Raw genomic sequence first — 22,808 nt, forward strand, 5'->3', positions numbered from 1 at the left:
ATCTAGTTAATAGTGTGAGAGTCCAGTCCATAGTGGATCTAGTTAATAGTGTGAGAGTCCAGTCCATAGTGGATCTAGTTAATAGTGTGAGAGTCCAGTCCATAGTGGATCTAGTTAAAAGTGTGAGAGTCCAGTCCATAGTGGATCTAGTTAATAGTGTGAGAGTCCAGTCCATAGTGGATCTAGTTAGTAGTGTGAGAGTCCAGTCCATAGTGGATCTAGTTAATAGTGTGAGAGTCCAGTCCATAGTGGATCTAGTTAGTAGTGTGAGAGTCCAGTCCATAGTGGATCTAGTTAATAGTGTGAGAGTCCAGTCCATAGTGGATCTAGTTAATAGTGTGCGAGTCCAGTCCATAGTGGATCTAGTTAGTAGTGTGAGAGTCCAGTCTATAGTGGGGCCAGCCGGAGATCATCTTAAGTGGAGACAAGTCGGCAGCGCAGAGACGTCCTCAACTGATGGTGGTCCATCCCGGGTCCCGACTTTGAACAGCTAGCGCTTCATCTGTGGTCACCTAATCTGGGAGGGCAGAGCAGAAGAGAGACGGCAGATCAACTGGTCTAAAAGAGGGGTCTATTTAAAGGCCAGAGTTTACAAATGAGTTTTAAGATGGGACTCCCTCCTTTATCAAAGCTGTGACACAGCGATTTCTTCCAGCTGCAATAACACTCTGCCATTGTTCGCTCGGGACGAAGGAAGATAACAAGCTCGTGGCTGACTCTTGAAAATACCACCTTGTGTTTCACTAGGCGCCTAAAAGGGAGGGGACTAACCCAGGCTTAAAGCGAACCCTTTTTAGTAAGAAGAAGGTCTGAGTCAGTTATTTGAGAGAAGTGAAGTGAAGTATATTTATATAGCGCTTTTCTCTAGTGACTCAAAGCGCTTTACATAGTGAAACCCAATATCTACGTTACATTTAAACCAGTGTGGGTGGCACTGGGAGCAGGTGGGTAAAGTGTCTTGCCCAAGGACACAACGGTAGTGACTAGGATGGCGGAAGCGGGAATCGAACCTGGAACCCTCAAGTTGCTGGCACGGCCGCTTTACCAACCGAGCTATACCGCCCCGAGAGAAGGTCAGCATGATGTAAAAATAAGCTCAGTGTGACTGTTGATGAGGACTAACCAGGCGGCCAAAGAGGTTTAGCGGCACCAGTCCGGGTGCGTGTGTAAAACGAGTGTCAGCTGCCATTGGTGATAATGACCGAGGTGCCTTTGTGTCCGGGGGTCTGCTCTGCCGGCATGTGGAGGTGAGGGGTCACCTCGGTGCTGGCAGAAGTGCAGTAGCCCCGAAGGCTCTCTGGGTCATAAAGGTGTTCGAGAGCGTAACCTGCTAATGGGTACGGAGTATGCCTTTCCAAGTAGGGCCTAAAGTGGGCGTGCGAGGGGTACAGCGCCGGGGCCGGGGTGGGAGACGCTGAACACGGGCCCGGTCGATCGAACGGGTGGTGCAATTGCGAAGACAGGTCTGTTTGGAGGCAGTCTTTGGACTTGATGAGGCTTTCGGAACCTGGACTGCTAAGCCTTGACAAGGGAGTGGGGCTGGGCAGTGGGCTCATCACGTGACTCAGACCTCGACACACCACGCCCTGTCTTGGCCTCTGGGTGTACTCTGAGGTGAAGCAGGGACCAGGGCTGTTTGGCAGCTCGTTGATTTGCCCCAGCGGGGTATTTGGGTTAGTCTTTCGTAGCTGGAGTCGACTTTCCTCCTCCTTGATCCTATTGTTTGTGGCTCGGATAAGTGTCTGGATTTTGTTGGCTTCCTGTAGACTGGTGCAGTACTGGTCGCTTCGCTGGTGATCACCCGAGTCGCTCGTGGAGCCGCCATCCGGAGAACTCACGACACTGTCCTCATCCCAGTGACTTCCTCCTGTAAGACATGATCAACAACAAAACAAATCAGTAGCTTCTAAGGCAGGGGTGTCAAACTCATTTTAGCTCAGGGGCCGCATGGGGGAAAATCTGTGCACACGCGGGCCGGACTATTAAAATCATGGCATTAAAACTAGAAAATAAAGACAACTTCAGATTGTTTTCTTTGTCTTACTTTGGCCAAAAATAGAACAAACACATTCTGAAAATATTACAATAAAAATATGGAAAGAAATACCGGCAGCGGTAAAGTTTAGATCTACTCTCAAGTGGGCCGCACTGGTAAAATCACGGCACGATAACTTAAAAATAAAGACAACTTCAGATTGTTTTCTTTGTTTCTTGTTTGTTCTGAAAACGTACAAATCATAATGTTGTTGGGTTTTTTGCATGTTGGGGTTAATAATTTATTTGTCGTTATTTATATTTTCTGAATAAATTATGTGATAATGTTTATCAGTCAACTCATTGGTGTTAATTTTCAATCAAGATATTAAAAAAAATATATCAAAATCAAATTACAGGATGTTATTTATGTAGTTTGATCATTCACTGATGTACTAACATTATGTGATTTATTTTGTACATATGTAGCATCATCTACAAAGATACAAAGAATTGCTATTGCGACATCCAGTGGACATATTTAGAACAGCTGTTTATTTCATTCAAAAATTTCACGTTTATTTTTATTCTTGGCAAACTCATCCCGTTGGCGGGCCTGATCCGGCCCTCGGGCCTTACGTTTGACAACCCTAGTTTAGATCCATGAAGGAAAGAAGAAAGTGAATGAATGTTTATAAGTGTCATACCAAAGACTATAAAAAATGGGACCCATTACCTCCCTGCTTGGCACTCAGCAACAAGGGTTGGAATTGGGGGTTAAATCACCAAAATGATTCCCGAGCGCGGCAACCGCTGCTGCTCACTGCTCCCCTCACCTCCCAGGGGGTGAACATGGGGATGGGTCAAATGCAGAGGATAATTTCACCACACCTAGTGTGTGTGTGTGTGTGTGTGTGTGTGTGTGTGTGTGTGTGTGTGTGTGTGACTATCGTTGGGACTTTAACTTTAACTGAATACATTTACATATGCATAAAAATGTGTTTTCTTTTGTATTATTCTTTTTTTTTATGAATTAAGTAACGTTTATGACAACCTTTTTTCCAAAACACAATATAGGATGTGAGATATAACAGCATAATGCACACATTTATCATTTGTTTTCAAAACGGTTACAAAAAAGTGGGACCCCAAACATTTACTGTGGGACCCCATTTTTATGACTTGATGGGGCCCCTGGAACTCCATTTTGAAAATCCCTAGGGCCAACACTGATGGAAGTATTGGTGCGTGCAAAACAGCAGCAGGCGGCTGTGGCCTGCGAGCTGGATCTAATACTAATCAAAAGAGGAGAAATACAATCTTAGAGAAATATCTCATGTAAAACATAAGTATGCTCGTACAACACTTAAAACCTTTAGCATATCAGTATGTGGAATTAAACGATGGAATGGATTAAGTAAAGAAATCAAACAAAACACCAATATGATTCAGTTTAAGAGACTGTTCAAACTACAAGTGTTCACAAAGTGCACAGAACAAGAATTATGATAAATATCTTGAACCCTTTCTTTTTGTTTGTTTTTTTTTTTTTGTTTGTTTTTTTTAGACAACAATAATTTATGTATTTAATATGTATTCACTTACTATGGTGTATTGTTTGTTTATTATTCGTTTGTTCACTGTTCTGTTACAGAGAACAAGGAAATAGGATAAAATTGCCATGGTATGAAAAGGGGTAGGAATGAAATAAGCTCAGCTTCTTCCTACTCCTTTTCGGACGTGCTGTAATGAAACAACTGGAAATATGTAATGAATTACCGTATTTTTCGGAGTATAAGTCGCACCGGAGTATAAGTCGCACCTGCCGAAAATGCATAATAAAGAAGGAAAATAACATATATAAATCGCACTTGAGCCCGGCCAAACTATGAAAAAAACTGCGACATATAGTCCGAAAAATACGGTACATAGCATTGTATGCATGTTCGAAATAAACTGAAACTGAACTATATATATATATATATATATATATATATATATATATATATATATATATATATATATATATATATATATATATATATCCATCCATCCATTTTCTACCGATTGTCCCTTTTGGGGTTGCGGGGAGTGCTGGAGCCTATCTCAGCTGCATTGGGGCGGAAGGCGGTGTACACCCTGGACAAGTCGCCACCTCATCGCAGGGCCAACACAGATAGACAGACAACATTCACACTCACATTCACACACTAGGGACCATTTAGTGTTGCCAATCAACCTATCCCCAGGTGCATGTCTTTGGAGGTGGGAGGAAGCCGGAGTACCCGGAGGGAACCCACGCAGTCACGGGGAGAACATGCAAACTCCACACAGAAAGATCCCGAGCCCGGGATTGAACTCAGGACCGTCGTATTGTGAGGCACATGCACTAACCCCTGTGCCACCGTGCACAGGGGTTAGTGATAGAGATATATATCTCTATATATATATATATATATATATATATATATATATATATATATATATATATATATATATATATATATATATATATATATATATATATATATATATATATACATATATATATTAGAGATGCGCGGATAGGCAATTATTTCATCCACAACCGCATCACAAAAGTCGTCAACCATCCGCCATCCACCCGAACTAACATTTAATCAAAACCGCACCCGCCCGTTGTTATATATCTAATATAGACGATGCAAGGCATTAGTGAGGTTATAAAGCTTTTGCCTGTTAAAGGAAGGAGACTGATCCAATGTAGCAGAGACATTCAATGCGTGCCACGCTGTCACGGCCCAGACGCACACCAGTGCGCAATCATCTGGGAGCCGCGCTGAGCGCACCTCCAAGCGCGCTCGCGCCACTCAAACTGCTGCAGGCAGCTGCGTTCTATCTTGTTTTAACATCCTGTGGCACTCTTCTGGGATCACGGCGGACGAAACTGCTCATGCTCAGGGTGTTTGTGGAGGTTCGGGGTTTTGCACAAATGTGATGCACCATGTTAGATGTCCCGGTTTTGTGACTGTCGTAGACATAAACAGCGTCGCAGCTCTTGCAAATCACGTAGCCAGCATTACTATCATCCCGATTTACAACCTCATAAAAACGAGTCCACGCTGAACTTTTCTGGCCTTTTTTTCCCCTGGTCTTTAGTATTCCCTTTTTTAGTTTGTCGCGTACCACGTTTGCTGCCGGCGTTGCCATCTTTTTTTTTTTTTTCTTCTTCTGTTGTGGCGTGCTGCAGGTGCCTGCTCGTTTTTCGTATGTTGGTAACAACATTTAACTATGTATATATATTTCCGAATTGGTTTAACTGCCACCCGCCTGAATCTATTTAAAATCTTTTTTTTTTTTTTTTTCAACCGCCCGACCCGACCCGCGGATAAAATCTTTTTTTTTTTTATTTCAACCGCCCGACCCGCGGATAATCCGCGGACTCCGGTTGTGTCCGCAAACCGCGCATCTCTAATATATATATCTATCTATCTATCTATCTCATCCATGCCATGGATAATTAATTTAAGGGCTGGGTTTGGCCCGTGGGCCTTGACTTTGACACCCTTGTTCTAATGCATTGATTGGTGGCGATCTTGACTTAAAACTTGCCATGTGATATTACTCGTCATGTTGTAAATGAGTCGAGTAGAAATTATAGCAATTTAACAAATCAACCAAATGTTTTGCAATATTAAAACCACAAATAGAATGTATTGCAATATTGTGGTCGTGCAGCGACAAAGTGTCTGTCTTATTGAAAGATAGGTCTTATTGAAAGATAGGTCTTACCATGGTAGCAATGGACTGCTGTGATGTGTGGCATGCTGCCAGCATATGCCTCATGGTTCTCCAACGAGCCCTTGCTCAGAGGCAGGATGGACCTCGCGGTGCTCCACCACATGTCTCTGCGGGGAGGAGGAGATCCCAGGAAATAGCGCCCCGCCTCACATCGTCCCTGCTCACAACTTTGACCTTGAGCGCGCGCGTGGACGAGCGGGTGGCCGTCGGCGGCGTGGTGGTGGCGCAGCGGACGGGGTTCAGAGAATTGCTTGTAGACACAAGAGGTGTCCGGGCCTTCGTTTGTCTCCAGCAGCTGTGGGGAGCCTGTGTCGGTGAGGGGACTGCCCCTCCAGGCGCTGTCCTGGTCTGAATCTGACCGCTCGGTTTGAAAACTTGGATACTGGGATGAGGGACAAAAAACAAGTATAGTGGTCAAAGAGTAACGCAATGAAACTTTTATAGTAATTTATGAATATGCTTGCTGTTTTACAGACTAGTATCCTACTGGTTCAGTCTAAGTAGACCATGTCATGTCAAATTCTAAAAGGCCCAATCCCATCAAAATGCGTCCAGTGAGGGGCATTTTGTACTCCTTCGTCCCAGGAAGAATGCTTTGCGGAAATCTTTTATTTATAGATCTTTATCGCTCTGGAACAGAGGTTGGTAGTAACGCGCTACATTTACTCCGTTACATCTACTTGAGTAACTTTTGGGATAAATTGTACTTCTAAGAGTAGTTTTAATGCAACATACTCTTACTTTTACTTGAGTATATTTATAGAGAAGAAACGCTACTTTTACTCCGCTACTTTTATCTACATTCAGCTCGCTACTCGCTACTAATTTTTATCAATCTGTTAATGCACGCTTTGTTTGTTTTGGTCTGTCAGACAGACCTTCATAGTGCCTGCGTTTCACCAAATGCAGTCACTGGTGACGTTCACTCCGTTCCACCAATCAGATGCAGTCACTGGTGACGTTGGACCAATCAAACAGAGCCAGGGGTCACATGACCTGACTTAAACAAGTTGAAAAACTTATTCGGGTGTTACCATTTAGTGGTCAATTGTACGGAATATGTACTGTACTGTGCAATCTACTAATAAAAGTTCCAATCAATCAATCAAAACTGTGAAGGAAAAAAGACAATTTTTTATTTCAACCGTACATCCCGTCAAAAGCCTAAAGACTGACTGCACAGTTCCTGTCTTCACAATAAAAGTGCCGCTCCATTGCGCCTGCGCTTTCAAAATAAGAGTCTCCGAAAGCCAGCGCAAACAAGCTAGCAAGCTACGGAGTTTGCCGCCAATGTATTTCTTGTAAAGTGTATAAAAACGAATATGGAAGCTGGACAAATAAGATGCCAAAAACCAACCACTTTCATGTGGTATTAGACAGAAAGGAGTAACTTTTTTTCTCCTCCATTTGAAAATGTGGACGTTATCAGCACTACTGTCTGATTACAATCAATGCAAGTCATCAGAATCAGGTAATACACCAACTTATATTCTTGTCAACATGAAAGAAAGGAATCTATATGTGTTAAACATGCATGTATATTCATTAAAACACCTTTAACATGTAAACAAAAGCGGCAAAATAAATCAATATAAATTATATACTGTATATATCAATGTATGTATATATATATATATATATATATACTGTATATATATATGATATGTGTGTGTATGTTACTCATCAGTTACTCAGTACTTGAGTAGTTTTTTCACAACATACTTTTTACTTTTACTCAAGTAAATATTTGGGTGACTACTCCTTACTTTTACTTGAGTAATAAATCTCTAAAGTAACAGTACTCTTACTTGAGTACAATTTCTGGCTACTCTACCCACCTTTGCTCTGGAATAACTTGCCTCGAATTCTCACGGGCATTGAAAGTAAACATGTTTTTTTAAAAAGAGAGTAATATTTTATCTGAGTTTTTAAATTAGTCTGCTCGTTGATGATTTGTTTGGTTTTTATTGTGTAGTTATATTTATATGGTAATTATTATTCTGTGACTGTAAATTGTTTGCTTGTTTTCTTATTGATGCTTTTATTTTTTATTTTTTTCTTCTGTATTTTGTAGTTATAATTATATGCTTTTACTTGTGATTGTATTGAATTGTGGACCCCAGGAAGACTAGTGGGTTGTTGAGGCAACCAGCTAATAGGGATCCTTAATAAAAATAAAAACCAAATCAAATCCATCAAAATGTATCACAAGGCTTTTTTCATATGGAGTAGGTCCTGGACCAACAATGCTCTTCACACGTTACAGAAAACTAACTGGACCCACACAAGCAAACACTTTTCGGGGAGAAGGGAAAAACTCCCTATTAGGAAGAAACCATGAACAGGACTGAGACCCGGAATCATTCATTGTTAATGATGGGTACCAATATAAAACTGATTAAACTGTAGTAACCACACCAACCAGTGCTTCATTTCAGTGCTAAATGAAAGCAGATTCGGCAACCTGCAACAAAACATCTTTGATGCGCCTGAAAGAGTGGCAATACATCACAGTAGCTCTTTTGAATTCCTTAATTTTACTTTATTTTTGGTATTAAAATCACTTAACTTTTCCATAAACCACTAATTGTGGTTCTTGGGCGCTTTTGTGTGTTTTTGTTACTTTTCGGGCCGTTTTGTGTTTGGCTTCGATCAGTTGAGCAGCAGGCCCTTTGTATATATACTGTAATATTGTACATGTGGCCTGGGCATGACGTTAAAGTGCATCCGGCAGTGGAGGCTCCTCCAAGGGGTCTTGGGGCACTAGGAGGTTAACCCCTTTACTACGGTTACCCCAGGTAGCCCTTGGCAAAGACCTAGTACCTGACTGCCCCCTAGCCAGGGATACGGTAAAGACCTCAACAGCGGAGCAGGCGGAAGACGGTAGATTTTAAGAACTACCACAACAGCTGCGATGGCGAAAGAAGGCCGCAACCTACTTGCCAAACCTCCCGAATTTTCCGGGAGACTCCCGAAATTCAGCGCCTCTCCCAAAAAACTCCCGGGACAAATATTCTCCCGAAAATCTCCCGATTTTCAGCCGGAGCTGGAAGCCACGCCCCCTCCAGCTCCATGCGGACCTGAGTGAGGACAGCCTTTTTTCATGACGGGAGGACAACAGGGTGACAAGAACTAAATCATCCAGACTAGAGATAAATTGTATTATTATGTTTATTTTACCTAAAAATAAATATATTTATTAATAAAAAATTTAAAAAAAAACTAAATACATTTTTACTATATTTTGCTAAAAACATCAAAATTAATTGTATTTTTATTTGTATTTTTTCGTGACTCCTTATTACATCCAGCCATAGAATTATACATTAAAATAAACATATTTCAAATAATTGATTTTAAATTATCATAATAATTCATTTAAAATGACCATATTTAATTATTAAAATAATTGCTTGTTTATCAACAACTTTAGCATTTTATTCATTACATTTTGAAACTCTCAGAAGCCAAGTTATGTTATATTCCTTAATATTTATTTATGCAAGTTTGAAGTATCAATTATCTAAACACAATTTTGTTTGCATATTTTCAGGATGTAGATATATATATATATATATATATATATATATATATATATATATATATATATATAATATGTATGAAATACTTGACTTGGTGACTAGCTGTCAATATACTCCTCCCCTCTTAACCACGCCCCCAACCACCCCCACCCCCCACCTCCCGAAATCGGAGGTCTCAAGGTTGGCAAGTATGGCTGCAGCAGAAAAGGGTCCCCAGTCGTCTTGGACTCCATGCCACTGGACCCTGACCCGATTCTGTCAAGGATCGTGTGGTGACTGTCTGTGCACCAGTCTCCCCACGTAAAACAAAGTCCTGCACAGGTATCCTCCATAAAGGGATACACCCCTACCAGGAGGATCGTCATACTCGTTCGAGTGACCGCCGATGATGACATGGTAATTGGGATTTGTTATATATTGTATATATTATATAAGAATATATAATAATATATCAGTATATATTATATACTGTATATATAATATGTAAATATTACATGTATATTATATTGCTACTATGGCACATTTTTAGTCTACTTTATACCTGCATTATCCTTTCCATCCTTAGTAACTGAGCTACTGTGTGGAACAATTTCCCTTGTGGATCAATAAAGTTTGCCTAAGTCTAGGAGGTTGAAGGCGATATTGTGCAAGTAAAGTAATGTAGTAGCGTTAAGATTTTATTGATACCAATATTTATGAGTACTAGATGTAATTTGGTGTAAATACAGATGTGAAAACAGGTTAAAAGATTAATCACCATGGAACATTGCACAGCAGGGAAGTCTTTTCTCAACACCCGCCGTTTAACCCGAAGGCAGGTCAACTAGGTTTGCAGTGCAAAATGCAAGACAGCTGCTATGTCATCACCTTGTAATGGCCACACAGACTATATACATCTCTCTATTAGTCACAAGCAGGAATGTAAACATATAAAAATGTCATACCAAAGTTATTGTGACATCAATGATCATGGTTAGCATTAGCATGCTCAAAAAGTAATTACTATGTTTATCTTCTTCTGTTTTAATTTGTAAAGGTTTTAGAATATTTTTTAATAATAAAGGCAACACAAGGGTTCAGTTTGTGACGTTTCGGGTTCACTTCAAGTAGTTGGATGTAGGTGTGACTTTTGACATAATGTCTTATGTATAAATGTCGGCACTTAAGCCAGCGCCCGGTTGTGAGACTGTGAGTTTATTAAAGTGCGGTTATTAATCACAAATTTGTGATCATTTTAATATAATTCGGTAAAACTAACTTATCTGGAGTTTTAACGAGTTCTCTCGTTAAAACTGTAAAAACACATCTGCGGTCCCTTTCAAGGTTTCTCGTTCCCATTGGGTGGAGTTTTTTCTTGCCCTGATGTGGGATCTGACCCGTGGCTTGTGCAGCCCTTTGAGACATCTGTGATTAAGGGCTGTATAAGTCAACTTTGATTGACTGATTGATTGAAAGCGGAGTACAGTTATAACTTATATCCGCTATGGAAACGCGAAAAACTACATGTGCAACAAAGATGACGGGGAGAAGACATTGTTAAAGGTGAGCCACGTAAATAAGACCGCTCCACAAAACGGCAAATCCTGAAGAGACAGTCAAAAAGTGGCTTGGAGATGGTGTGTAAAACATAATCTACGCAACATTTTGACCAAAGAACCACCATTACATGTTATGTAGACCACAAGGAAGTGTTTTCAATGTAAGGAAGAAACTCATAATATAACTCCTTCAATGCGCCTTATAATGCGGTGCGCCTTTTGTATGAAAATTGACCTGAATAGATGCGCTCATCGGTCATGCACTTTATAATCCGGTACGCCCTATGGTCCGAAAAATACAGTATATAATACAGGAGATATCAATTAACATGTTGGGTGAGCATGTAGTTTAAAGGGGAACATTATCACCAGACCTATGTAAGCGTCAATATATACCTTGATGTTGCAGAAAAAAGACCATCTATTTTTTTAACCGATTTCCGAACTCTAAATGGGTGAATTTTGGCGAATTAAACGCCTTTCTAATATTCGCTCTCGTGACGTCACATCGGGAAGCAATCCGCCATTTTCTCAAACACCGAGTCAAATCAGCTCTGTTATTTTCCGTTTTTTCGACTGTTTTCCGTACCTTGGAGACATCATGCCTCGTCGGTGTGTTGTCGGAGGGTGTAACAACACGAACAGGGACGGATTCAAGTTGCACCAGTGGCCCAAAGATGCGAAAGTGGCAAGAAATCGGACGTTTGTTCCGCACACTTTACCGACGAAAGCTATGCTACGACAGAGATGGCAAGAATGTGTGGATATCCTGCGACACTCAAAGCAGATGCATTTCCAACGATAAAGTCAAAGAAATCTGCCGCCAGACCCCCATTGAATCTGCCGGAGTGTGTGAGCAATTCAGGGACAAAGGACCTCGGTAGCACGGCAAGCAATGGCGGCAGTTTGTTCCCGCAGACGAGCGAGCTAAACCCCCTGGATGTCTTGGCTCACACCGTCCCTTATGCCAACGAAGATGATCAAGAGAAGAATATCGACCCTAGCTTCCCTGGCCTGCTGACATCAACTCCAAAACTGGACAGATCGGCTTTCAGGAAAAGAGCGCGGATGAGGGTATGTCTACAGAATATATTAATTGATGAAAATTGGGCTGTCTGCACTCTCAAAGTGCATGTTGTTGCCAAATGTATTTCATATGCTGTAAACCTAGTTCATAGTTGTTAGTTTCCTTAAATGCCAAACAAACACATACCAATCGTTGGTTAGAAGGCGATCGCCGAATTCGTCCTCGCTTTCTCCCGTGTCGCTGGCTGTCGTGTCGTTTTCGTCGGTTTCGCTTGCATACGGTTCAAACCGATATGGCTCAATAGCTTCAGTTTCTTCTTCAATTTCGTTTTCGCTACCTGCCTCCACACTACAACCATCCGTTTCAATACATGCGTAATCTGTTGAATCGCTTAAGCCGCTGAAATCCGAGTCTGAATCCGAGCTAATGTCGCTATAGCTTGCTGTTCTTTCCGCCATGTTTGATTGTATTCACTATGTGACGTCACAGGAAAATGGACGGGTGTTTATAACGATGGTTAAAATCAGGCACTTTGAAGCTTTTTTTAGGGATATTGCGTGATGGGTAAAATTTTGAAAAAAACTTTGAAAAATATAATAAGCCACTGGGAACTGATTTTTAATGGTTTTAACCATTCTGAAATTGTGATAATGTTCCCCTTTAACAAGGTGTGCTGGGTGTGATGACGAGTGACATCAAATGCCAACTGGTTCTAGTTTTGCTTCAAAGCCACGTTATGGATTATTACTTTACTTTTTCCCTTGTTTGAGAGGATTAATCTTGGCCTGTGGAATACTGGAAAAAAATGGTGGATGCCAGGAGGACGGTAGAGGTGGATGCGCGGTAGCCGGGGCCTGTGAGTAAAGTCATGGCTTCTCCTTCAAAGTGATACTGAACTCTTGAACATTGCCTAATTTGTTAATCATGTGTAACTTTGGGGGGCTTTTAGGGAATGAATGTTGTTTTTACAAGCTTTTGGCTTGTGTACAGCTTTAGTATTCTGTCATATGTGGTCGAGTTCAGAAAACTTTATTCATTCCCATTGGGAAATTTAGGCGTCAGGAAAAAAAGACAATAAAACATTTTAAAAGTTAAAGTAGAATGCAATACAAATTTATCAAATATGTTATATTATATATTATAATATATTAGTGAGGTAACTAACTGGTGGTTGTGATGATACAAAATATATTGCATGTGAATATTTTATTGTTTTTCGTCTGTCTTTTATTTCCAGGTACTAGTGAAGTCACAGGGGGAAAGCTGTACTCATATTTTGACAAGTAACAGAATACGTTTGGGGTAAAATTTCATAGGAAGCACCTTGTCATTCAATAATTTACATTTGCATTGCGCTTCATCACACAAAACGGGAGCCCCACAGATAGAGAACCCCTACGCACAGCACGTGTTCTGCGTTTAGGGCGGGGTGGCACCTGAGGACTACATTATTATACCCAGGGGCGCCGAAAAGGGGGGGGTAAAGGAGACGGATTCTAGGGGCCCATGATGGAGGGAGGCCCAGAGAGGCCCCTAATGATGATGAAATTATAATACAGAAAAAATAATGACACTGTGTTCGGGGCCCTGTAAAGATTCTTTTCATGGAGCCCAAAATCCCTAGCGGCGCCCCTGATTATACCAACAGCGTTTCATATCAATTTCATTCAGGTGAATCCAACATTAGTAACGTCAGTATGCTTGGATGTTAATGTAATGTTGACAGCACATTTCGGATTGCGTTACGTTGTCTGGAGGTGTGGCGGGCTGTGAATGACCAAAGATCGTATATATTGGGAAAGGATGATTTACCGCATGGTGACGCACGCCGCTCACGATGCAGTCAATCATATCATCTTTTTTGTGTCACTTAAAAATATACCAACCACATGACCTCTGTGTCCTCAATAGTAGCTACTAGAGATGCGCGGATAGGCAATTATTTCATCCGCAACCGCATCAGAAAGTCGTCAACCATCCGCCATCCACCCGATGTAACATTTGATCAGAACCGCACCCGCCCGCACCCGCCCGTTGTTATATATCTAATATAGACGATGCAAGGCATTAGTGAGGTTATAAAGCTTTTGCCTGTTAAAGAAAGGAGACTGATCCAATGCAGCACAGACATTCGCGTGCCACGCTGTCACGACCCAGACGCACACCAGTGCGCAATCATATGGGAGCCGCGCTGAGCGCACCTCCAAGCGCATCTCGCTGCCGGCGACGGCCGGGTATGGGCCTGACGCTCCAGCGCCATCCATTTTCAGGGCTAGTTGATTCGGCAGGTGGGTTGTTAAACACTCCTTAGCGGGTTCCGACTTCCATGGCCACCGTCTCGCTGCTGTCTATATCAACCAGGGTGAGCCCCACCCCTTTCGTGAGCGCACTGCGCGCGGAGTGACCCCTGTTACGCGCCCCCGGCAACAGGGGTGGCGGGCAGGTAAGCTGCGCGGGCGAAGCGCGCGGAGTGACCCCTGTTACGAGCCCCCGGCCACGGGGGTGGCGGGCAGGTAAGCTGCTTACCTGCTGCGTGTGACACCGGCCGCGGCGAAGGCGGACGAGGCGGGGTGTCGGTGCGGTGGGCGCGGTGGTGACCCTGGACGTGCGTCGGGCCCTTCTCGCGGATCGCCTCAGCTACGGCTCCCGGTGGGGCCCTCTCGGGGGGAAGGGGCCTCGGTCCCGGACCCCGGCGAGGCGTCGGGGGCCTTCTCCGCTCCGTAAAAGTGTCCATCTCTTTTCTTTTTTTTTTCTTCTGTTGTGGCATATGCAGCAGGTGCCTGCTCGTTTTTCGTATGTGGGTAACAACATTTAACTATGTATATATATTTCCCAATTGGTTTAACTGCCACCCGCCTGAATCTATTTAAAATCTAATTTTGTTTTATTTCAACCGCCCGACCCGACCCGACCCGCGGATAAAATCTAATTTTTTTAAATTTCATCCGCCCGATCCGCGGATAATCCGCGGAATCCGCGGTTGTGCCCGCAAACCGCGCATCTCTAGTAGCTACTGCCATGCATGCTTGTCACAAAATTTTATTAAAAAAATTTGTATAATTTTCATTTTACCGTTTTAAATCGGTTAAAATCCGAACCTATCCCTATTCGTTGTGGAGGGCACCCTTTGAAAACGGTGGAACCTCAACATTCAGACACAATCTGTTCCGGGATAAAAAAGGAATTCCTCCAATTTGTTTGTCCCAAAACAGAAAAAGCACAATCTTTGTGCTTTAGTAAATATTAATTTACTAAAGCACAAAGATTGTATCCACTGTCAAATGCAAAAACAATAAACGATGCAAAACGTTTCTCATGAGAATGTGTGCCCATTTTTTTCCCACTCAAAATAGTTCAACCAGTAATAGATATTACATTTGTTTTCCAAAATGTACAAACTTTCAATAATGTAAGATGAGAATGATTTCTGGTATCACAGGTGAGGCTAAATAAACTCTTCAACGGCTGCTTTGAAGGACAAATGCTACCCCGGGACACAAACAAATAAAATATAATAATAATAAAAAGACTCACCTGTGGGTACGGCGAGAGTCTAGCATTGGTTTTGGGTCGTGATATTTTGCTCTTTGGGGTTCTGCAGGTCTCGGCAAGGCTGCCTCCTGTGTTGCTGCTGTAGGGGAGAGAAGCCTTGGACGTGATCTGATCCAGAGACAGTTGGAGGCCTTTGTACTCCGTCTCCCTATGAAAAAAAGTATTATTACATGTATGAATTGGAATTCTAAATTTCTAAGACTTATGGCAGTGATTTACTTATAAGAAGAAAGGACATTCCCTTAGAGCAGGGATCGGCAACCCGCGGCTGATCACTCTGATGCGGCTCAGCTGCATACTTGCTGACCCTCCCGATTTTTCCTGGAGACTTCCGAATTTCAGTGCCTCTCCCGAAAATCTCCCGGGGCAACAATATTGAGGGCGTGCCTTTAGCGTCCGATTTTACACTATCTGGCTCCAGCGCACCCCGCGACCCCAAAAGGGAATAAGCGGTAGAAAATGGATGGATGGATGCGTGCCGGCCCAGTCACATGTTGTATGCGGGCTCTGCCCTTCACACGTAAGTGACTGCAACGCATACTTGGTCAATAGCCATACAGCTCACACAGAGGGTGGCCGTATAAAACAACTTTAACACTGTTACTAATATGCGCCACACTGTGAACCCACACCAAACAAGAATGACAAACACATTTCTGCACCGTAGCACAAAATAAACACAATAGAACAAATACCCAGAATCCCATGCAGCACTAACTCTTTTGGGCTACATTATACACCCCCCGCTACCACCAAACCCCGCCCCCCCCCCCAACCCCGCCCACCTCAACCGACGCCGGGAGGGGGGAGGGGGGAGGGGGGGTTGATGTGTGGGGGGGTTGGGGGGGGCGGGGTTTGGTGGTGCAGTGGGAGAGTGGCCGTGCGAGACTCGAGGGTCCCTGGTTCAATCCCCACCTAGTACCAACCTCGTCATGTCCGTTGTGTCCTGAGCAAGATACTTCACCCTTGCTCCTGATGGGTGCTGGTTAGCGCCTTGTATGGCAGCTCCCTCCATCAGTGTGTGAATGTGTGTGTGAATGGGTAAATGTGGAAGTAGTGTCAAAGCGCTTTGAGTACCTTGAAGGTAGAAAAGCGCTATACAAGTACAACCCATTTTATCATTTATTTATTTATTTATAATGTAGCCCGGAAGAGTTAGTGCTGCATGGGATTCTGGGTATTTGTTATGTTGTGTTACGGTGGGGATGTTCTCCAGAAATGTGTTTGTCATTCTTGTTTGGTGTGGTGGGTTCACAGTGTGGCGCATATTAGCAACAGTGTTAAAGTTGTTTTATACGGCCACCCTCAGTGTAACCTGTATGGCTGTTGACTAAGTAAGCATTGCAGTCACTTATGTGTGTCTGCAGAAGCCGCATACAACATGTAACTGGGCTGGCACGCCTTTTATACAGCCTGTAGAGGGCGCTAAAGACAGCGCCATCACGGCAGGCTCTTATTATTGTCGTTTTGGTGAAAATCAGCAGACATTCGAGAGAATAGTTGCCCTGAATTTCGGGAGTCTCCTGGAAAAATTGGGAGGGTTGGCAAGTAGGACGCTGTCAAGCGCCATTCATACGGAACTCGCGAAATAACGGTTTATACATAGCACAAAAAAAACAAAACTGTATGCAGTGTTATTTCATTTTAAATTTCAAAAGAGTTTTGTGGCTCGCATTGTTTTCTTGAATTTGTGAAACGGGTCAAAATGGCTCTTTGAGTGGTAAAGGTTGCCGACCCCTGCCTTAGAGAAAGCAACATTGCCTACACCCAGTTGTGCTTTTCTCCTGCAACAAAAAACCCTCAGCATTTGTTTAGCATTTAGAGCATCATAGTGCTGGGAGAGGCAGCAAGAGTTGTGTCCATGTGTGACAGCATACATTCTTGGAGGGCCTGGGATGTTCTGAGAGAGCCCAAACGGCTGTCGGGATGCTTGTTTTACCATCGGGATTGAAGCAAGGACTTCAACAAACACTACACAAAGGGAAACTGTCTAATCAAATACACTGGGAGATTAAAGGCTATGTCTGGCTAAATCAGGCCTGTAGGAGAAGCTTGGACGTCTCACTTCTGGGAAAAGGGAATTGATTTCTCTCCTAAGTGTTCTACGGATGTTGCCATGGCAAATCAGTCAGACAGAAAACCTTAGCACATACATTTTCTTAAACAAAAGGTGAATCCTTCTTCCTTTTTTCTCAGTGTCTGACTACATAATACAGGACTATATTTTTCCTATATGTTTGATTTCTAACAGAACAAATAGACCATAAATACATTTCCACTATAAAGGACACTGGCTCTCATGAGGATATATCCAAGCAGATGCATTTCATATGATTTGCAACACGGGTAGCAAGAGAGACAAAATATTGATATTTTTATATTGCAATATTTCACTACCTCAATATTTTTGCAATCCCCTATAGTTTATTTTACTTAAAAGGTAAACAGGCTGTATTTACACTTGTGTTACGGTCAGAAGTCTATGCTTATCATGGGCATAAATGTTAAGTTATGATTTATTCCGACTGTTAGTTTTCCAGGATGGAATGATAATACAACATACAGCTTTTTAAAAAAGAGTTAAAAAAAAATTTTTTTTGAAGTTTGAATGTTACATTACTATAATGCACATTGGGTTATTGGCTTGAAATACATACTGTACATACATTAAAGTGAAGTCTTTTGGAACCATTTCTAAACAATTGAAGAGGCAATGCTCATCAGTTATACGATTGCATGTAAGAACAGGTCATTAGGATGTCACCACTTTTGCCAAGGAAGACGCCGTCAGATGAAAGGACTTTAGTTACGATCATAAACAGTCGAGGTTCAAGCCTGCCACGAACGGTAAACTGACGTCACACAAGAGTCACTGTCCACAGTTAATCTAGTTCAGGGGTAGGGAACCTATGGCTCTAGATCTTTTGTAGACTGCATCTGGCTCTCAGATAAATCTTAGCTGACATTGCTTAACACGATAAGTAATGAATAATTCCGCTGGTAATCACAGTGTTAAAAATAACCACGTATCAACCAGATACAAAGCCATCAGCAAAACCATGCAGCACCAGAAGTCGCATTAATGGTAAGATAAGAGACTTATTATACTCTAAAAATGTTATTCTTACTTACAAATGCAAGCATTTACTTGTATTCATTGTTAAAAAATACTATACGGCTCTCACGGAAATACTTTAACAAAATATTTGGCTTTCAGGGCTCTCTCAGCCAAAAAGGTTCCTGACCCCTGATCTAGTTCTACATTGCCATGGACAGGGTTTATGCACGTTTACATTATTGATGATTTTCTATTACTTTTTCAAAATCTTTTACTGAATTTCTATGACCAAAATACATTTCTTTATCTTAATTGGACCACCAAAAATAATTATCGTAACACTAATGGATGGATGGATGGATAATATTACATTATTATGTATAGACAATTGTTGTGGTACTCACTGGGCTAAATCTGAGACCTCAGGTACCAAATTATGTGCCATTTTATGTGTCTCGTGTTCTGGTACAATAAAGTTCTTTGAATTCTAAGTAAAATTAGATTTACATCTGAAAAATATATGGTGCCTCTCTAAAATGATAAAATAGGCAGGCACAATTACACAGCTTATCTTATTCCCATTCTAACATATTTAGTCATTACTTCTGCTGCATCCCACAGCCTAATCCAGTTGGGGGACAAATAATGGTTGAGACTTTTGTCAAACAACACTACGCATGCTGTTTTGGCTGTCTTGAAACACAAGCTGAACTTCGTTGGCATTTTCTCAGTATCATCACTTCGTTAGCAGAAGTAACTAGCTTGTGGGATTGCCTGCAGTGAGTAGGCGCTCGCACGACACATACTCACCCACACAGATGAAAATGAATACACTTCTCACATCACCGACATACTGTATGAGCGTCCGTAGCAATTTACATTTCATTAAAACGAGGACTGTCAAATGATTAAAATATTTAATCGCATTTAATCACATTGTTCATAGTTAATTCAAAATTTATCAGGATAATCGCAGAAAGATATAATTTTTCGTCAATAATAAGTGCACCTTACACAGATCATTTTTGAGTTTTTGATACCATGACTGGACAATTAAATTGCTTTGATGAAATGTTTTTAAACATTATGCTTTTTGAAATGGCTCAATAAGAAAAGTATATATACTAGAGATGCGTGGTTTGCGGACACAACCGCGGAGTCCGCGGATTATCCGCGGATCGGGCGGTTGAAATAAAAAAAAAAGAAAGATTTTATCCGCGGGTCGGGTCGGGCGGTTTAAATTTAAAAAAATTAGATTTTAAATAGATTCAGGCGGGTGGCAGTTAAACCAATTCGGAAATATATATACATAGTTAAATGTTGTTACCCACATACGAAAAACGAGCAGGCACCTGCAGCATATGCCACAACAGAAGAAGAAGAAAAAAAAGAGATGGACACTTTTACGGAGCGGAGAAGGGACGCCTCGCCGGGGTCCGGGACCGAGGCCCCTTCCCCCGAGAGGGCCCCACCCGGAGCCGTAGCTGAGGTGATCCGCGAGAAGGGCCCGACGCACGTCCAGGGTCATCACCGCGCCCACCGCACCGACACCCCGCCTCGTCTGCCTTCGCCGCGGCCGGCGTCACGCGCAGCAGGTAAGCAGCTTACCTGCCCGCCACCCCCGTGGCCGGGGGCTCGTAACAGGGGTCACTCCACGCGCTCCGCCCGCGCAGCTTACCTGCCCGCCACCCCCGTTGCCGGGGGCGCGTAACAGGGGTCACTCCGCGCGCAGTGCGCTCACGAAAGGGGTGGGGCTCACCCTGGTGAGCCGAGTGCGCCACTTTTAGTAAGCAGAACTGGCGCTGCGGGATGAACCGAACGCCGGGTTAAGGCGCCCGATGCCGACGCTCATCAGACCCCAGAAAAGGTGTTGGTTGATATAGACAGCAGGACGGTGGCCATGGAAGTCGGAACCCGCTAAGGAGTGTGTAACAACCCACCTGCCGAATCAACTAGCCCTGAAAATGGATGGCGCTGGAGCGTCGGGCCCATACCCGGCCGTCGCCGGCAGCGAGAGCCGCGAGGGCTAGGCCGCGACGAGTAGGATGGCCGCCGCGGTGCGCGCTGAAGCCTAGGGCGCGAGCCCGGGTGGAGCCGCCGCGGTTGCGAGGGACATCGCACCTCCACGCGCTTGGAGGTGCGCTCAGCGCGGCTCCCAGATGATTGCGCACTGGTGTCTCCTTTCTTTAACAGGCAAAAGCTTTATAACCTCACTAATGCCTTGCATCGTCTATATTAGATATATAACAACGGGCGGGTGCGGGCGGGTGCGGGCGAGTGCAGTTCTGATTAAATGTTAGTTCGGGTGGATGCGGATGGTTGACGACTTTTGTGATGCGGTTGCGGATGAAATAATTGCCTATCCGCGCATCTCTAATATATACACATTTTTAAAGAGAATTCAAAAGATCCAATTATGGAAATCGATTATTGATGCATTTTTAATTGATGTATATTGATGCAGTTTTACATATTTGTTCGCTTCACAAAATAAGCGTTTATCACTTGCAACTTTTTAAAAGAGCGCATTTGTAATAAGATATACCCATCACATTTATTAAATTAATGGAAATGTGTGCAAAACTAAAACATAGGTGCCCAAAATAAAGGAGCTGGTTGGATCTCTCGGCATACTTGCCAACCTTGAGACCTCCGATTTCGGGAGGTGGGGGGGCGTGGTGGAGGGGCGTGGCTAAGAGGGTAGGAGTATATTTACAGCTAGAATTCACCAAGTCAAGTATTTCATATATATATATATATATATATATATATATATATATATATATATATATATATATATACCATATATATATATATAAATAAAAGAAATACTTGAATTGCAGTGTTCATTTATTTACACATATACTTGTTGAGTTAAGGGTTGAATTGTCCATCCTTGTTCTATTCTCTGTCACTATTTTTCTAACCATGCCGAACACCCTCTCTGATGATGCATTGCTGTGTGGCACGCACAAAAGTGCTTTCATCAAATGCACTAGATGGCAGTATTGTCCTGTTTAAGAGTGTCACAACATTGCTGTTTACGGCAGACCAACTACTTTACGGTAGACCAAAACGTGACTGCTGTTGTTGTGTGTTGTTACCGCGCTGGGAGGACGTTAATGAAACTGTCTAACAATAAACCCACATAAGAAACCAAGAACTCGCCCTCCATCATTCTACAGTTATAACGTCATTGGGCAGGCACACCGTTTATATTGTGGGAAAGCCTGAATTTCGGGAGATTTTCGGGAGATAATTTGTCCCGGGAGGTTTTCGGGAGAGGCGCTGAATTTCGGGAGTCTCCCGGAAAATCCGGGAGGGTTGGCAAGTATGTCTCTCGGTGAGGTGAGGTGGCTCACTGCAGTCAGCCACATTTTAGAACTGTCTGCATTACTTTATTTACAAAAGCATAAATCGATTATCGATGTTTACTAATCGATTTTATAATCGTCCATGTACGAATTGCGATGCATCTAAGAATCGATTATTTCCCCCACCTCTAGTTAACATAGTCTCAAAGGAATACAACCTGCGTATGCACTTTCTGACAAAACACCCACATTTCGATGTCCGGCCCCTGAGCTCTTGGGCACTTGAAACTGCGGCCCTCTTCATTATGTAGTTGAATAGCCCTGACATACTACATGCTTTTGGATGTTTTCATCAAGAGTATAATTTTTTGCTTATTAGTAACTTGAATAAGATATAATTAGTAAGAATTGTCCTTTTTAATTAATGTACATTTAGGTTTTGTTATGGCTTTCATTTATTTCAAACATAGATACAGTTACAGTTGAGTGTAATTAAATAATTAAATTCGCCTTTTCCATGCCCTGTTTGGCCTTCCCCATTTATAAATGGTAAATGGATTATACTTGTAAAGCGCTTTTCTACCTTCAAGGTACTCAAAGCGCTTTCACACTATATCCACATTCACACACTGATGGCGGAAAGCTGCCATACAAGGCGCTAACCACGACCCATCAGGAGCAAGGGTGAAGTGTCTTGCCCAAGGCCACAGCGGACGTGGCTAGGATGGCGGAAACCGAATTCGAACCTGGAACCCTCAAATTGCTGGCAATATATAATTGTAGGTAAATGTACACATCAGACTGATTCCTATATACACCTAGACTATACCAATTGCGTGCAGCAAACTTCCTTTCTGTCTACATAGTATCTGATCAAAACCCACAGTAAAGGTTAAAGGGCTGATGCAATTCTTTGTGGTCAAACGCTTTCACTGAGGAAATGTCTTTATTTGAAGTATTGCCAAAGGTCTGCAGTGGCAAGTCTACAGACCATAGATCAGGAGACCCTAAGCACACAGTAGG

The 22,808-nt window shown here is 42.6% G+C and overlaps 1 protein-coding gene across 2 annotated transcripts in view; it reads right to left on the reverse strand.

Annotated features, from left to right (window-relative positions):
* Positions 1-831: 831 nt before the first annotated feature.
* sim1a (SIM bHLH transcription factor 1a) overlaps positions 832-22,808 on the reverse strand; it is a 46,990-nt gene continuing 25,013 nt past the window's right edge. For both annotated transcript variants that reach the window (XM_061944560.2, XM_061944569.2), the window contains 3 exons: positions 15,396-15,561; positions 5,746-6,136; positions 832-1,867 (listed from right to left, as the gene is read on the reverse strand). In XM_061944560.2, the coding sequence (XP_061800544.2) occupies positions 1,179-1,867; positions 5,746-6,136; positions 15,396-15,561 (1,246 nt within the window). In that variant the 3' untranslated portion in view covers positions 832-1,178. The remainder of the gene's footprint in view (positions 1,868-5,745; positions 6,137-15,395; positions 15,562-22,808) is intronic.

The sequence above is a fragment of the Nerophis lumbriciformis genome, linkage group LG04 (genome assembly GCF_033978685.3).
Source record: "Nerophis lumbriciformis linkage group LG04, RoL_Nlum_v2.1, whole genome shotgun sequence".
NCBI classification, from domain to species: domain Eukaryota; kingdom Metazoa; phylum Chordata; class Actinopteri; order Syngnathiformes; family Syngnathidae; genus Nerophis; species Nerophis lumbriciformis.